The sequence below is a fragment of the Lagenorhynchus albirostris genome, chromosome 11 (genome assembly GCF_949774975.1).
Source record: "Lagenorhynchus albirostris chromosome 11, mLagAlb1.1, whole genome shotgun sequence".
In the NCBI taxonomy this organism is placed as follows: Eukaryota; Metazoa; Chordata; class Mammalia; order Artiodactyla; family Delphinidae; genus Lagenorhynchus; species Lagenorhynchus albirostris.
Window position 1 is genome coordinate 92,088,032 of NC_083105.1, and position 18,631 is coordinate 92,106,662.

The following is an 18,631-nucleotide window of genomic DNA, read 5'->3' on the forward strand; positions in this document are numbered from 1 at the left end:
GGAGAACCAATAGCTTTGTGAATAGGAGTGCGACACAACCAGACCTTCGAAAGATCAGTCTGGTCATTGAGTCTAATAAGGACATGGACAAAAGTTACTAGAAGCGTGAGGCCCCTTGGGACGATAATGCAATAGTAGAGGTTCCTTATTAATCAGCATTCCCTGGGACTAGAACCATGGTCGTGGGAATGGAAAAGAGGAGGGGATAAGTTTAAGAATTGTATCTCATCAGTAAGGTGACTGTGGAAAAGAAGTCACTAACAACTGCAGGATTCAAGTTTGCTGAGCCAAGCAAGTTATAAAAATATTTCTCATTTCATTATATGTGATTAAATAATTTCTGCTTTCCTCATTTATTTGAATCTTTTTATTTCTCTCACTACTTAGAGTAAATCATTCAGTAGGTCACTTGGAAGTTTGTCTTCGTAATGCTTTTAGGCTAGCCTGAAAGTAATGGACCAATTCATATATTTTTTTCTGCTGTCCTTCTATTGAAATATATATAAACCATTCCCACTTATATTTTGGACTTTGGCACCTGCTTGTGTGGGAATATGGTTTACACATGGAGTGGTTTACCAAACAGAAGGTTCTTTAAGGGCACTGCAGTTGTTGCTTTTTTGATTGAAAATGTTATCTAAATTTATTTCTGCATATTCTTTATATATTAATGTAGCATATTGTATCATTTATATATCATACTATGTAAAAACTGGTTAAATAGATTTCTTAAATCTATTAGATGTATGTAGGATCCCTAGGTAGGGATCTTTTCATTTTTTTCCCATAAACCCTATTAAATTTATCAGATCTCATAGTACTAAAATAGTTGAGGGTTTTTAATTTCTTTGTCTTGGGTCCCACCTCAAAATGAGAAAATTAATGACTATTAGGAAACCTACATCAAAAGGAACTCATATTGTTAGCCCTTGACATGAGAAAATGGTCATTTCAGATCCTAATTATTTAGAGTATTAGGAAGTGAATATACCAACTTAAAAACTCATAAAGATAAAAAAGAATCCTAAAGGAACATAATAACCAGAATCATTTCATCACAGTAGAAGTATAACCTGAAGAATTAAATCATGTGTGAAAGATAAAACAACATATTTTAGCAGAATTTAATAATGTCTCTCCCAGTTATTTTTGTGGTTCATGAGTGATTAGGAGCTTATAGGAATAAGTCTCAGAGTTACTAAGTAATGAATGGGTCATGATTATATTACAGATTAGTACTAACTTGATTTTACTGATGAAAACCTAGCTGATCCATTCAATTTATAAAATCAGTAATGTGCTTCATTTTAGGAGACTTCATAACTTAAAAGATCATGAGCCTTAAGGATATTGTCTGCTGTTTGTCTTTTGAAAAATACATCTCGTATCAGGAGGCTTCATGATGATGGGAGGGGAGTGAAGGGAAAGACGAGGATCAGAAACGATTTGATGCTTAGAGAAGCTTATGTCCTAAGTTCTCACCAGACTTCTAGCTTCACATTCCTTTCTCAGATTGTCAAAGATGTATATTTATGTTAAAAGGTTGAATTAATGGAGAATTGAGGCAATGTAGCGAAAGCAGATCATAAAGTAGAATTCAGACTTCCTTTCATTGTATCAGCATCAAATACTAACATAAACATGTTTACTTTCTCTGTTTGGATAGAAAGAGGGCAGACTACGTGTGAATTGTTTTTGTTGTTATTTGTTTTTGGTTTTTTTGTGGCTAGCCTTACTGAAGATCGTTTTTGAGCATGGAGGTGTTTCTTAATTTTGCTGTTCGTATGTCTTAATGTCCTTCTGCAGAGCAGAGTGGCCAAAAGAACAGTTTATCCCACCCTATGTCCCACGGTTCCGCAGTGGTTGGGAGCCCCCGATGCTGAACTTCATGGGAACATCGGTGGAGCCGGATCTCTATCAACTGACTGAGTCCGTGGCAAACGCAGCAGAACAGCATCGCAAGCAAGAAACAAAAAGATTATCCACGGAGGTAGTCTTTCAATATCATCTTTTGTGGGAAGTGCAGTAATCTGTGTGTTCTCTTGTAATTCTGATTGTGAGTTCTCCCTTTACTGATCTGAAGATTGTTCTCAAATCAATGACTAGATGTCCTGCTGCTCTTAGGTACCTCTCACCTCTTTGTCATGGTGACAGTTGCTCTGTTTCCCTGTGAAGCCCAAACCCAGCCTGTATCACACCTCACAGCCTGCCAGCTCTCCTCCTTGAGCCCTGGTGATCCCGTCCTTTGGACTGTGTACTTTCCCTGCTTATCAGGGAATTGCCCCACTGCTGCTTGGTCTGTTCTTTCTATTTTCCTCTCCTGTCATCAGACCCTCAAGACAGTTCCTTGACCCAGGACCTTTAAGCCCCTCCCAAGCAGCTCTTTCCTGAATGTCCCATTTCTTTCTTTCTTTCTTTTATTTTTTGGCCTCATTCTAAACCTCCCGAAGTCCTATCAGCCTGGCTAGAAGGCCAAAGCTCCTCCTGGACTCCAGTCCCAGGTCCAAATGATGACTTATAACACTATTACATCCTGAGGAGATCATAAAATATAGTGTATCTTTTACGATCTTTAGTAAGCTTTAGATGATGATTTATTGGGGGAGCAAATTGAGGGATTGAAATTGGGTATGATTATCTCTTCACATTCCTTAAAAATGATTTTTCTATGACAATTCTTGTTCTGACAGAAAAGAAAATTAAACACTACCTAAAGCTGAACCAAACTGAGCAGACGATCACAACCCAAGGAGTTAGATGAATGAGGTCTAGTTTGAAGAAGCAACAGAAAATTAATGACTAGGTCCTCCTTGAAGTCCTGTTCATTTCCTTTATTTAATTCCTTAGATTAATCTTCTCCGATCCCTGTGGGTATTTACAATGTGGCAAATATGATATCAAGGAATGAATTAGGAAACTAGAGTATATCCTGACTTTTAGGGAGAAACATTTATATAAATTAAATTTCTTAAAATCGTTTCTTTCGACAATAGCCATAGTATTATAGAAGATTGCTTAAATTCTGAAACTTTAAAAATAAAGCAAATATACTTCTCTGAAAGTAATATTTTTCTACTGTAATTATTTTTTCCTCTGGCTGCATATAATGGTGCCGGTGGATTCTGTAACTGCCCTTCCCTCTAACTGAGTGATTAAGAAGGTGACCTCACAGTTCTGGGTGCAGGTTAGCAGACATATGTCCCTAGCTGTATTTTATAGTTCAGACCTCATCACAATGAATTTTCCTTCCTCATAAAGGGAAACTTTTCTAGAGTAAAAAAATGTAGTCAAACATGAAATTATGATACACTTGCTGTTGCCATAGTTACAGCTGAGTATTTTCAAATCATAGAAATTTCTAGTTTACAGTCCTCATATCTTAAATAAGAAAATATATCCACTTTATAATGCATGCCTCAGAAATTCACTTTTGTGAGTTCTTTTTCAATTTGTTTATTTAAAGAGAGAGTAATGTGTTCTGGCTTCCAGTATAAAAGTTTGTCTACTCTCAGAGAATAAGTAACTTTCAAAGAAGAATTATTGAGAATTCTTCCTCGTAATGAGTTATCATTTTCCTGTTGTAAACTATTGTCCATTTTATGGCTTAAGCACTTATTCAGAGGTTTGAAAAAAATGAATTGAAAAGCACCTGCTAGCAGTTCTATGGGATTTTATATCTTAAGATTTTGTTGGAAAAGAGACCAAAGTAATGGTGACTTAAACATGTGTGACATGCAATCGTCCCCAGAAGAGAGATTTTATTATACTTTATTGCACCTATAATAAATGCATTCAGAACAAGACTTGGGTGATTCAGGATCTGGTGGCATAGGTGACAAGGCATGACAAATATGGGTGGCAGTACTCAGCTTCTTTCCTTTCTCTGAAGCATCAGCCGCCCTGAGCAGTGTTAGTCATCACAGTTAGTCACTTGTCATCATTTCTCTCCTCCCTTCTCATATTCCCAGTCACTCTCAGGACCCAGTGACTTTATACTGTCCAACCTCACTGTTATGTTCAGAGCCAGGCAGAAGGTGTGGGTGATTCTGTTTCCTCAACTCCTCCCTTTTATAACATCATTTAACAACAACAAAAAAAATGGCCTGATCATGTAGGGAAGTGCTAAACTGAATTAATTAAGCCATTTGTTCTTTATTTTATTTTTTAATTCCAGCTTTATGGAGGTGTAATTGACAAAAATATAAGATATTTAAAGTGTGCATCGTAATGATTTGATATATGTGTACACTGTGAGAGGACTCCCCCCCATCTAGCTAAATAACACATCCATCTCCTCACATATTTATCTGTTGTTGTTGAGAACATTTAAGTTCCACTCTCTTCGAAAATTTTAATTATATAATACAGTGTCATCAACTATAGTCACCACATTTTTATTAGATCCTTAGACCTTATTCATTTATAGCTGAAAGTTTGTACCCTTTTACCAACCTCTCCCTCTGTCCCCCACCCCCAGCTCTGGCAACCACTTTTCTACTCTCTGTTTCTATGAGCTTGACTCTTTTTTTTAACATTCCACATATAAGTGATATCATGTGGTGTTTGTCTTTCTTATTTCACTTAGTATAATGTCCTCAAGGTTTATCCATGTTGTCATAAATTGCAGGATTTTCTTCCTTCTCATGGCTGAATAATATTCCATTGTATATACATACATACCACATCTTACTTATCCACTCATCTGTGATGGACACTTAAGTTGTTTCCATATCTTGGCTATTGTGAATAATGCTGTAGTGAACCTGGGGGTTCAGAATTCTCTTTGAGATCCTAGGTTCATTTTCTTCAGTATTATACCCAGTAGTGGGACTGCTGAATCATATGGTAGTTCTATTTTTTAATTTTTTGAGAAACTTCCATACTGTTTTCATATGGCTTCACCAATTTACATTCCCACCAACAGGGCACAGGGGTTCCCTTTTCTCCACATCCTTGTCAATGTTTGTTCTCTCTTGTCTTTTTGACAATAGCTGTTATCAGGTATGAGGTGATATCTCAGTGTGGTTTTGATTTGCATTTCCCTGATGATTAGTCATGCTAAGCACCCTTACATATACCTGTTGACCATTTGTATGTCTTTGGAAAAATGTCTTTTTAGTTCCTCTGCCCATTTCTTAACTGGATTCTTTTCTTTTTGCTATTGAGTTGTATGTGTTCTTTATCTATTTTGGATATTAACCTCTTAACAGATATATGATCAGGTATATGATTTCTCCCATGCTATAGATTGCCTTTTCACTTTGTTGCTGGTTTAAGCTAAGGTATTGAAATGGTAAAAGTTGTTTATCTGTATTTGTACGTTAAGTGCGGTATCCTGATATATATTCCACAGGAGTAATATAATGCGGGTACTTTGACATCAATAGCAGTCCATTGGAGACACCTCACCTACACTGTCTGTGGATGAACTCAGCCCTACTCCTGCCAACTTTGTCATTTGAATTAACTACAGTAAATGTGCATTCAGAACTTTTCTAAAACATTCCCAATTTCAAATATTCTGTCCCAGTGAATCCGTAAACAATTGAAATTCCAACGCTTTAGGGTCTGTTGTGCATCCACCATACTTCATTTTACATAAGGAAACAATACAAAATTCATAGATGAACTTTTTTGGTTTGTTTCTTTGTTTTTGCCCCATAGCTTTAAAGCCATGCTGCTTAATGGGACCCGTAGATTTCGGTTCTCCCTCCCGGTAGCCCGTTAGGCTCATGTCTGCGTTGTGTTAACTGCAGAAAGAACTGGCTCCAGCTTTGTCTTATCCTGGACTGTTGACTCTCAGGATCAACGTGTTTTTGCGTTTCTGTGTTTTCCTTAACAGTAAATCCGATAATAGTGCTGCCATTTAAAAAAAATAAAAAATAGTGTCCATGTACATTTAAAAAATGAGAATAATGAGAGAGGGTGGTATAATTTTAACACATAGAATTCAGATGATTTTCATGTGATAGTATTTACTTTGCTAGGGTGGTAAAGGTCTGTTTCTTAAACATAGAAAGCAAAAGTTAAGGGTTTCATTGTTGCTGTTTTTAAACCAGTTTTATTTTATACAAGCTGTTAAAGTCTGCCTAATACCAAAATCACCTATTACTGAAATTCCAGAGGAAAGAATTTATTGCTTTTATACAATAAAAACATTGGGTATTTCCTGAATTAAGATTTAGTCTTTGCACTAATCACTTTTCTTATTATAATTAGGTCTTGGACAAAAACCCTCATTTCATAATTTATTAACATGTAATAGTCAATCACTTGAAAATGAAACTGACCACAGTGTAGTGGAGGGTTCTTGTTAACTGACGTCAGTGCTCATTCAAATAGTATTGGTGATTCTTTAATCTTTCCTCCTCTGTCTTTCAGCACTCCAGTGTATCAGAGTATCCTCCAGCTGATGGGTACACAGTATTCAATAACATTTATGGAAGAGGGCCCCATCTGGAAGCGGAAGCTGCTGTTGCTTTTAAGCCAACTCCTCAACGCCATGTAGATAGGTAACATTTCATGGGCATCATTTGGAGAGCTGTGGACGATTATCTCTGGTTTAGTGCAAATAGAGGTGCTAGCGTCTGCACTGTTCACTACTTCTTTGAGCTTTCCATCTATTAATTGTTGGTTAAAATTTCAGTTGTTCCTTTATAGAGCTGGCTTTGATGAGCAAAGTCTCCAGTCTATAATTCTAACTTAGTGCAAATGCCATTGGATAACTTTCCATTTTTTAAAAGATGCCTCTGACAGAATCTGTGAATTAAGAAGAAGAATTGTTTTGAAACTCTCTAGTTTGTACCAGATGGTCTCTAAGGATCTTTCCAGCTCTGTAACTTTTAAAGGAAATAATTTCCATCTTTATCTCCCCCAATAAAAACAAACAAACCTTCCTTTAGATAGAAGTATTTAAACTAAGTATAAACTGAATATTTAAACAGAATCAATGCCTTATTTGCCATTTTTACCATTTCATTTTTTATATTCACTTTCCAGTTTTACATTTCATTTATTTTCCCATATTTTTCTCTCTCCAAAAATTCAATATAGGCAAAAATGGAGAACTGAGATGGGGAAGAAATAAATTGAATTGAAATAGGGTCACTTTTTCAATCTTGTTTGCAGTGTAAACTGCATGTGAGGTTTACATAGAGGCCAACCCATACACATAAGAGAAAGAAAAAAGGTGAAATATTGATAACACGGATATGGGAGAATGATCATTAAGATGAAGTGAGGTAGAGAGCTTGTCCTACCGCACTTTGAGGTACTTTCCTACCTCAAAGCCTGTCTTACTGTGAGTGTTACATGCCCTTAATTTCTCTTCAGTATACTCTTTTCTTAATAGAACCTAAAGAAGGTGGGATTTAAAATTTTGGTTTTTTGTCAGGGATGATAACAGAGGTAATACTTAAGTAAAATGATGTGGAAATGATACAGTTATTATTCTAAGGGCACCAGTAACGTATTAAATTCAGTACAAAGAAAAGTCGTCAATGAATAATACATTTTGAAAATGCCAACATATCGAAGAAGTTTGAATTGTAGATTCAATTTTTAGGAGATACAGGTGAAAATCAGTTTTGAAGTTTAAAAATTATTTCATGGCAATTCTTCTTGAGAAACTTGTTCTTCATCCTAGTACTTTCTTTTTCCTTTTTTTTTCTGTCTTAGCTGTCACTATTCTAGAAATTATTTCAGATTAGTGAAGGAAATTCCATGAAGGGCTATTCAAGTATATAGATCTTAAGACTGTCAATATTTAGCCAGAGAAATAATTTTTTTAAAAGGAGTAAATTGTATATCTCAGTTGCCTTTATGGGTCCAATTTCTCCCCTAGGCTATTATAATAGGAGCTGGATAGTTTAATAGACACCTGGATCATTGATGTTGCTAAGAAAATTTGTCATAATTATTGAAAAAACTGTCTGAAAGTTCTGGTCTGATACGTAATACAGAGGTTTGGAATTTGTTTTTACAGTAATTATTATTCATCTTAAACTCTATTACATGCCAGGAATGCATTAAATACCATATGAAGTATATTCACTCTTCAGTGAAATTACAGTGTCATTTAGGGAAACCACCTATTGAATTTAGCACCCTCACCTTTGATGGATTATAGTTCACTGCTATTCAAAAGCAGTTCATGTTTTAGAGAAGTCTCAGATTATTGCCATCTCTGTGTCGACTCTGTATCAGCTGGGTATCTGTAACTCCAAATCAGAAATGGGGACCATGCATTTTGATATATTCTAGATCTCTTAAGAAACTTTGGTACATCTGAAAAATTACAGAGTGTGATTTTCAGATTGATAACTATGGTCAGTGTCACACCCACATTTAATCTATAGAGGGCAAGAAACTATAAACCATAAATATTTGTAAATTCTAAAGCACTTTGCAAGTGCATGCTGGGCAGTCACTTCTGAGACATGCAAGATAGCAAAGACTTCAACGAGAACTACAGTCAACTTTTCTTTTAACCAACCCACTGATTCATATACACAGTGGCAGAGAGTTATTCTTCCCTTTGCTAAACAGTACATTCAACTCTATGTTATCAGCAGTGATTTGGAGAGAAGAACATGAGGGAGGAGAGAAAGATAGAAAACTGAAGTTACTACTGTTTTGCTAACCTTTGGAGTGATTGAAACACGTTTCCCCCTCAAATGAAATTTTAATGGAACGTGATCATATAAAACTAGAGATAGGGGTAGGAAGTCCATGGAACACAGTTTAAAATTTATTATTATTAATAATATATAATAATTATTTGGCCATAATTTCACTTTTCCCACATTTTCTTAGTTTTTTAATATACCAAAAATTGCCAATATGGTTTACAGGCTATGATTTTCCTTTGTTCCTGTTTCTCTTCTCCTGGAGTTACTATCAAAGAGGTAGCAGATTACCTATGATGACAAGATATACTGTGCCCGCAGCTGTCCAGCAGGCCCTGCTGTGACTCAGTATTCCAGACAATCTTGGTGGGCAGCAAGCAGAATGGCCACTTGACAGAGGAAGGATGACCAAACATCATTAGTGCCTTCCTGCTTTTTCTCTTACAAAGGAAATGTGGGGATGTAAATGGAGGAGAAGATTAGGGAGTAAAATTAGTTAAAAAATAATTAAAGTTATTATTTCATTATTGAAACGAAGAGAATATTATTACATTGTTGATATACCAGCTTTTATTATATTATATAAAAGTATTTTAAAATTATGTTGTTAAATCTATTAATGGCCATTTAATGATTAAAAGAAGTATTTTGGGGCTTCCCTGGTGGCGCGGTGGTTGAGAGTCCACCTGCTGATGCAGGGGACACGGGTTCGTGCCCCGGTTCGGGAAGATCCCACATGCCGCGGAGCAGCTGGGCCCGTGAGCCATGGCCGCTGAGCCTGCGCATCCGGAGCCTGTGCTCCGCAATGGGAGAGGCCACAGCAGTGAGAGGCCCGCGTGCCGCAAAAAAAAAAAAAAAAAAAAAAAGAAAGAAGTAGTTTATTTTTAAAGTTTTCTTTTTTAAAAAAATACACCTGTTCTTACTCTTAAAATAAGTTGATAGTGAATTAATTAATTAACAAATTAACTAAGAAGTGTTATTGCTCTTGTACTTAACCCATACCTTCCTTTGCAATTTGGATAACTGGACAGAGCTTTCCTGAATATTGACACTTAGTCTTAATTTTTTCATATATATTTGGTTAATGAATTGAAGACATTGCTTGAATTAGTGAAATCAACATATAATTTAAATTACCACTTTGGACATTATGTTTAGTCTCCTTTAATTTTATGACACATGGTAACATCGACCATTATCCTGGTTCTTTCATGGTAGAAATGCTGGTTAACAAAGCAATATCCAGTATTTGGATATTAGATTTAATAGACAAAGAATTCATAGATTTGCATTCTAGATTTGGCTTAGCACTAACTAGCTTTGTAATTTTGCATTATTTATTTTTACCCTAGCCATAGTTTGTTCATTTTAATGGTAAAATCTCCAAAATATAATCAAATCAAGTACTCATATTCTCATACTCTATAAAATATAATAAAATTAACCACTATCTAAATAACTTGTCCAAATGGTTTCTGGTAGGCACTGGCTTGCCTTAGTGTTTCACTTCTGCTTTCAGCCTTTAGGAAAAGCTAGCAGAGTGATTACCTTTTTTCTTTCTTTTTGTAGAAATTATGATCCACAACCCAAGAAATATGCCAAATCCAGGTATGACTTTGTGGCAAGGAACAACAGTGAGCTCTCAGTTCAAAAGGATGATATCTTAGAGGTAATAGAATTTTACCTTTTTTATACTCTTAATAAAGTGGATTTATTGTATTCCTTTTCTGGTATATATCTAAACCTTCCTCAAAGAAATGCTGAGGTCAAGAAATTATTCTTCAGTGTTATTTTGTTTTACCAAGGATACACAGCCTATTATAGATACCTATATCTGTTTAGGCGGGGTAGCTCCTTTATCTGTTTTTTGTTTCTTTGCCGGGGGGGGGGGGTGTATTTCTTGGTTTACTTTGCTCTCTTCCTTCTTCTGGCCTTTATTCATTCTGGAATCAAGGCTGGTCATCACTTCAGATGTAGATGCACCATAATATTTTAATAAGAGAAAACATTTCCTCCTTCCTATTTTAGAACCCTTGCACAAATGTAACCAGCAGTGAGTGTGCTAATGTTTTGGGGAATAATCTCCCATGACTCTCAAATTTCTTTCTTCAGTTATAACTGAGACTTCATCTTCTTTAATACATAATATGGCATAGTTACAATAGTAAAAAAAAAATGTTTTTATACCTTTCCTCTCTATTCTAAGGATGGAGACAATAGACCTTTTCCAAGTAACTCATCTTAAGTACTTCAAATACCGCAAATGGCTAAGCATTCTTGGGAGGTAATATGGACCTTGGGTAGAGTGGTACCAAAGCTGTTCTATACTAGTAATTGTAATTCTTAGTGTAATTCCTGACAGTCATTTAACCCACAGTATGTTGATGCTGAGTCAGCGTATTAAAAGTGAAAACATTTTCTTGGTCTAAGAATGAAAATCGAACTTCCTTCGTAGTTCGGTTTGGGTACACAAATGCCGCCTTTATTTTCTTGCATGATGACAGATCCTTGATGATAGGAAGCAATGGTGGAAAGTTCTAAATGCAAGTGGAGATTCTGGATTTGTGCCAAACAACATTTTGGATATCGTGAGACCTCCAGAGTCTGGACTGGGGCGTGCAGATCCACCTTACACGCATACCATACAGGTAATTACAATTTTTGAGCAGAATTTAAGTTTTTCGAATTTTCAAGTTCATCTTTCCTAAACAGGACTTAAACACTTTTTATGTATTAGTCATTATGAGATTTAATTGACTGTATAATTTATACCTTTTTCCTAAGGCAACAGGGGGACAGTGGCTAGGGACATAAGGAAGAATTATACATATGTTTTTCTGATTGACTTCTTCAGGAAATTGCTCAAAATGTTTATCTCAGTGACTGTTCCTCTGAATGCTATTTTTTTCTACCCTATAATATTTTTGACATTTGGAGAAATAGTATTTCTGCCTCTTTACTCTTACCCAGAGCCCTCCTACCCAAGGGGCCTGATAGAGGATGGCCCTGAGACAGTGGCTGGAGTGTCTACCAGTTCGTCTTCACCAGCCTTTGCTCTCATCCTCTATATAGACTTTGATTATAGCCTGTTTGCTTTCAGCTTTCCAACTACCGAATCCTAATCCTTTTTTAAAAACTGCCTTCACATGGTAGACCCTCCACCCAAGTTTCAGCGCCATTATCTTTCTTCAGATGTGGTAATCACAAGAGACCAGGGCCGCCGCCATGTGCTTTTGAATCTGTGACAGGATCTCTAGAATCACACCTGCCGGCAGAGACGGAATGGATGGACTGTCCCATGCTTAGCCTCTGAACCTGTGGTAGCTACTTTCTCATGCCCCCAGGAAAATTCTTTTCATTTTCAGAATCTTGAGCAAAAGATCACATCTGACCCCATAATGATGTCATAAATTTGCACAGAAGCTGAAACTGCATAGAATATGCAGTGAAATAGTGAAATTTCATGCCTAGGCTAAGTAAAATGCAGACTGTCCAAACCTAGAACTGTGGTCACGTGCTGCTATGACCATTCTGTAAGGATTTCTGCCTCCTCATGGCATTCAAGCCCAGCGCAGGCCCTGCACTTATCCAGAGAGACTTCTGGCCTTATTAGAATTCGAGAATCAAGGAAACATTTAAAATAAAGGATTGATGTACAATTTATAGATCTTGATAACTTAAAGCAGTGGCAGTGGGAATTCTGTTTGCTGTGCTTATGTTTGGGCTGGCCTGATGTGCATATATATTATGTACTTATGTTATGTTCATCATTTGTCATTAGCTATTGATGCCAAAGAAGGAGTTTGAGTTATTCAAGGTACGGTCTACTCCATTTCCCATGGATTTTTGAAGTGAATTTTCTAACTTAGACTTAATACCTTTTTCTTTCCTAAGTTCTGTCTTTTCTGATTTTTGTGATGTGGTTACCTGACATAATATAGGCTTCTGTCTGGTTTGTAAATACCAATTCTTTGTGTTCTTTCCTATAGAGGTTTTCACTGAATGCCTTAAGCAGTGTTAAAGAGTGTATTCCTAAACCAGTGATGGAGTGCATACCCTTTGAGCTATATGAACTGTTTTTTTTTTTTTTTTTTTTTTTTTGCGTTTGCGGGCCTCTCACTGTTGTGGCCTCCCCCGTTGCAGAGCACAAACTCTGGACGCGCGGGCCCGCGGCCATGGCTCACGGGCCCAGCCGCTCCGCGGCATGTGGGATCTTCCCGGACCTGGGCACGAACCTGCGGCCCCTGCATCGGCAGGCAGATTCTTAACCACTGCGCCACCAGGGAAGCCCCTGAACTGTTTTTAATATTTAACTCATGATAAACAGTAAGAAGCACTATTTACAAAGGATATCCCTAGTTGTTGTATGTGAGCAGAAGCCCAGATTTTATATATAAAATGTTAGAAACACTTAGCCAAATTTGTTTTTATTTGTGTGCATGGTTGCTAGGAATGGCAAACTCCCATAAAATAAGATACCCTAAAACTTGCAAATACTAACGTGAATTCTAAGTATTCTCCCCACCTGAGGTTTCCTAGGGAATTTAACCTCTCTTACCTTTCCTGTTTACTGTTCAGTCTTGTTTTTTTCTTCAATTTAGATTCCCAGCTTGGGCCATAAGTTGACTACTCTGTTTAAAGGTTGCTTCTGTGTAAAGCTGAACCCAAACTATTAATACATATCATAGGTAGAGTACTTTTTGAGAACATAAAATTATTTCTCCTTTCTTGAACAGAGCCTCAGCTTATAGTTTTGTCAACTTTGGCAAAACCAAGAAATTTTTTAAGTGCTCACAAGTTTCAGGAGTTTGTTTGGCTACTTTATGTAAATAGAAGCTTGTAGGGATTGCTTGTTCGGGCTGTTTCCTTTTAAACGTTTCAACACTATCTGACTGTCTGCTGAAATTTTCTGGATACAGCTCTAAATGCAGTGATATACGTAGAAATGTGTATAGAAGCTGTGTGTGTGTGTGTGTGTGTGTGTGTGTGTGTGTGTGTTTAGGTTGAAAGCTCTACTTTTAAAAGGTATTAAAAACAATCTACTTTTTAACATCTCCTGAAATATTTGGTCTCAGCCCAACAAAACCACCAAAATCTTGTAAAATTTTAATAAGCAAGGTTGAGAATCTGCTATCTGTTATCTGGCATAAATATGACTCTAAAAGGATTCCTATTCTCAAAGCATTTATAACACACCCAGAAAAAAATGACTAGATAGAATAAGATGAAAAAAAATCACTCTCAGAAATATATGCCAATTATTTCATATCTCTACAACAGCGTTACCAGACACTTTTGTCTAAAATATCTAAAGAAAAATCCTGCGGCTTATTTCAGAATGACAGTAAAGGTACCACCATATTCCTATAGATTCAGGTAATCCTAACACCCTAATCTCATAGAACTCCACTGGGTTACAAACATATCAAAAGCAATTCTATGTCTTATTTACCTTTTCATTCATTCACCCCACAAATATTTATTGAGTGCCAGCATCTCCCACTTGAAGAGAAAGACAGAAATCCTAGGACTGAGCAGTTCCTTCATTATAGCCTGCCTCCCAGAATCAAATATCCAGGCCATCTGCCCTGGCTTTGCCCCTCCCTTTGTGTTTGTGTATCAGGAGCAGTGACCCTCTGTCTGCTCAGAAGTGGCTGACACTTTTTGCCCTGTCTCGTCCATCCAATGACATCAAAATTTTACAGAAGTTTAAAGAAACTTCTCACAAAAACATTTTGTATCCCTGTACTGTACTGCAGAAAGATGCTCAGACTCTATGCCACGTCCTTTAAGGACTTCACAAATACCAGTATATGTTAACTCCTACAACAACCTTGTGAAGTAGGCACGTTTTATATATGACGAAAGTTAGGTACAGAGAAGTACCTTGCCCACAGTCACATGGCCTCATGAAGCCAGAGTGGGGTCCCAGGACTCTGGAATCAGAACCTATGCTCTGATATGCTCGACTGTCATGAAGAATAATGCTTAGAAAAGAGGCGCTAAATTCCTTAACTTGGAATATCTGGTTTTCTTTAATTTACAATAATCTTTTGATGTTCCCAACTGCCTGCCCTTTGTTACAAAACTTCTATATAACCTGGCTTCCCCACTTGCCTCCTACGAGCAGTTCTCTTAGGGTTACTTGAGATGCTGCCTCCCAGGCTTGAAGTCCTAAAAATTCCTGCTGAATAAAACATAACTCTCAAAAAAAAAAAAAAAGACTGATATCCCATTTTGTACAGACATATAGTTTTTCACTGTATGAATGCTTAAAGTGACACTTTCTCAGAATAGGTTTACCTTGCACTGTACTGTGATCAAAGTTGATCTGATCAGTCATCACCCTTGGAATTGGGTTTTTGCTTTATGCCTCCATCACTTGGGTTTCATTAATTCTTTCATTTTTTAATCATTTAAGAAAATAATCCAAACTATGTAATTCACTTAGAAGGTAGGCTTTTTTGGAATGGTGGACATAAGGGAATTAGATGTGAATGATTTCCACGTAGCATCTACAAGCCACCAAATTTTAAAAAGCCACAGACTTAGGACTGTTAGATTTATACTTACATCTCCTGTAAATAAATATGTAGAGATAATGGCAGTTGCTGGGGGAAGGGCACAAGAGCAGCCCTTGCCTGCAGTTCACACACTGTTGGTTAGAGATTTTCTCTGTTGGCAGGGATGATCATACCTGGCACCAGTCGCCAATAGGTGTTGAGTTGCCACCCGCTGTCCCTGCGAGTCCAGGCTATTTAATATCCTCACATTTGGAGTGATTTTTTACAGCTCAGTAAAGACTACCGTTCCCACCGAAAGTGTTTTTCACCAGGGTTTCAGCAAAGTTTTAAAAATGAAGGGGAGGGAGGTAATAAAGAATTTTCGAAAGATGTGGAACATAAAAAAAATAGATTGGCTGAAACCACAGGGACAAGGAAGTAAATGTTTATGAGAGATTACGGAGAAATGAAGATAAATGACATATCTTTTGATGAAGATTCTGTTATAGAACATTCCAGGACTTTAGAGTACTTTTGCTGGGCAACACATGGACATCCAGGGTACTTCCTGCCCACCTGGAAACTACCTGCCACATCAAGTTTCCTGATATGTCTTTTGACTCGATTCCCTGACCTCTAGCACTTTGACTGTTCATCTACCAGAATCACCCTTTTGCCAACGTAGATTCCCATGTCGAACACCAAGAGCAGAAACCAATCCCTGCCCTTATATTATTTCCAGTATCTTCAGAGGTTTGACTAAAGAACTCTTTTATTTATTATTAATTATGAAGTCCACGTGCTTATATTATTATAGATATGCTTACTCTACAAGATGCAAATAATTTTAAATGTCTGGTCATTATGGTCCTGTAAATTCAACACAAGGTTTCCCCATCTGCTCTGTTTCCGACCAAGAGATATCATGATATTGTGGAAACAGCTCCAGTCTAGGTCCTGGTGCATGAGGATTCTAGTCCTAGCTCTGCCACTGACTAGCTGTATGACCTTAAAGAAAGCGTTTTCATTTTCTCTGCTCCAATTTGCTGAGCTGTGAAATGGAAGGGGCCAAGTTTCATGATCTCCACAATCCAGTCTAGATATAAAATTTTATTATTTTTCTATATACATGTTAAAGTAGCCCTAAGTTAAAAGTGGAAATGTTTTCTTCAGGTCAATAGTAGACCACTAGCACTACTAATTTTAGCTCCTGTTATGAATGCTCTGTTTTTCAAGCTCAATCCAGATATTCAGACACTGCTGGACAGAGAGGACAGTTTTACTAAAGATGTCTTTATTTTCATTCCAGCAGACCAACTTCCTGATAATATTCCGTTCTTAAAAATTTTTAAGTTAATCTTAGAACACTCTATTCATCTATCAATTAGAGGCATGGTCTTTAGACAGGGATGGTTACTTTTTATTCTGCTTCACGTGTTGACATTTTTCCAAATACTTCTTGCAATAATTTGAATAATACCTACTATCTCTCTCTTTCCATATATATATAAATTACTGCCCAAAAGGCATATTACAGAATCATAAAATTTTCTGTTTGTTTAACTGCTTACAAGTTCAACTAAAGTTCACTAAAACACACCATGATATATATTTCCTTTTGTAAATCAGCTTGAGTTAGTCTTACATTAAATGTACTCTAATTGAATTCTTTATAAGCTATAAGAATAAGATGAACCTTTATCTTAATATTTTTAAAACACAATACTCATACACAAATATCTACTGAAATACGGTACATGGTTTATACTGTAGTGTGAGCCTATATAATTAGTTTTCCATGGCTAGATAGTGGTAGAAATTAATTATATATTTACAGGCTCCTTCCCTGGTTGATTTGTTGGGAGGTAATCTTACTGTCAAAAACTAATATGCTCACGGTTTCTGATATTTGATGTAAAGTATAATTGATATTATCTAGTTCCATCTCCTATGTTAAATCTTCTCATTTGATGTGATTTGCTCCATTTTCCTAATAGCAATTACTTGGCGAGCTGTCAGAGGTAACTCGTATTTGTTCCCTCAAGGCACTTACTTCTTTTTAATGTAATTTTTTGGATTCAATCTCTGGACTTAACACCCTCCAAACATTCCAGCTGTGCCTAGGTTTCACTGCAAAGTGCCAAAGAGACTAAATTTGGAAATGAGGAGACTAAATTTGGAAATGAGGAAAAAATGTGTAGATTCCATTTTTAAGAACAGTTCAATTTTACTGGCTTTGTTGGGCTTGCTTGCATAAATTCCCTTCTGAAGCAGTATCTTGCATGAATCAGGAGCTTATCTACACATGTCTTTCTTTAATCCTTGAGAATTTCTACTCAGCTTTAGTGGCTAAAGAAAAGTGACTCATTTGGACTTAATTGTCAACAGAAAAGTACATTTTCCACAGGGTCTAGTAATTCTGACTTCTTTCAGAGAAAGAAAAAAAACAAAGAGATTTTTGTTTTAAGCAGAACTTTATATTTGCGAGAGATAAAAGGCAAGAGTTAGGAAGTGACGGTGATCGTACAAAAGTACAACCACACCAAGGTGACCCATCATCCCAGTTTGCTCACAGCTGAGGGGTTTGGAGGGATGTGGGACTCTTGGTTCTGACACTTGGAGAGTCCCAGGCAAACTGGGAAGTCGGTCAAGATTTCTTTTTGGATTTGGAGATTCAGCACCCTTCGTTCAGCAGAAGAAAGTTTGGGGTGGACTTCTGCTCTCCAAGACTTGCCATCCGTTGAGGGGCCATCAGTTCTCTACCTTCAGCCTCATATAACCAAGAGACAATAATAGCAAAGGGAGAAGAGCAGTAACTGGGTGGTAAGTAAAAGGGAGTGGAGAAGGTAGCAGGGGACAGAGCCAGGTGATTTCATGAGTCACTCCTGATTCCCTTTCCTCCTCGTGGAGGATGACATCAGTTTCCATGGAAAAGCCACCTTGGTTTCTGTTTCAGAGCAGGTTATCATGATTTGAGGAAGGCCCTTCCCCCACTTTTTCATTCCAGGGGTTGGAAGGATGAGGCAGGAAAGAGGACCAAGAAAAAGGGGAAAATATGCAAGTAAATAAAATTATGACCTAATTCATGAAAAATTTTCCTATGGTTTCTCTGTATATTATATGAATATTTAAGTCTGTAGTTCTGATAGGTTATACTGATAAAGTTGCATTACGTAGCAATGACAGATGGGTGAAACAAGGCACAGAAGATTTGGTGAGCCTGTCTGCAGGCCTGATTGTGACAATAACACAGGTTTTCAGTTTTTCACAGTATTATTTGATGGCTAGCCAAACGCTAGCTGTTCTTGTTTTTCTGAAAGCAAAAAATGTGAATCATATCATGGAATGCGGAGCTGAAAGCATTTTTTGTTTTGTTTAAGCTTTAAAAGCAGTAATTTAAACTCTGACACTTTTGAAATCCTAATGTGAGAATTCACTAACTCTTCATGAAATTATGTGCCGAGGACATTCTTGTTAAGGGTACATTGCATATACATTGAT

The 18,631-nt window shown here is 36.9% G+C and overlaps 1 protein-coding gene across 3 annotated transcripts in view; it reads left to right on the forward strand.

The window, feature by feature from the left end:
- The window catches only part of EPS8 (epidermal growth factor receptor pathway substrate 8), a 190,090-nt gene that overhangs the window by 152,592 nt on the left and 18,867 nt on the right, over window positions 1-18,631 (forward strand). For all 3 annotated transcript variants that reach the window (XM_060166800.1, XM_060166799.1, XM_060166801.1), the window contains 4 exons: window positions 1,807-1,990; window positions 6,382-6,512; window positions 10,197-10,296; window positions 11,132-11,275. In XM_060166800.1, coding sequence (XP_060022783.1) covers window positions 1,807-1,990; window positions 6,382-6,512; window positions 10,197-10,296; window positions 11,132-11,275 — 559 coding nt within the window. The remainder of the gene's footprint in view (window positions 1-1,806; window positions 1,991-6,381; window positions 6,513-10,196; window positions 10,297-11,131; window positions 11,276-18,631) is intronic.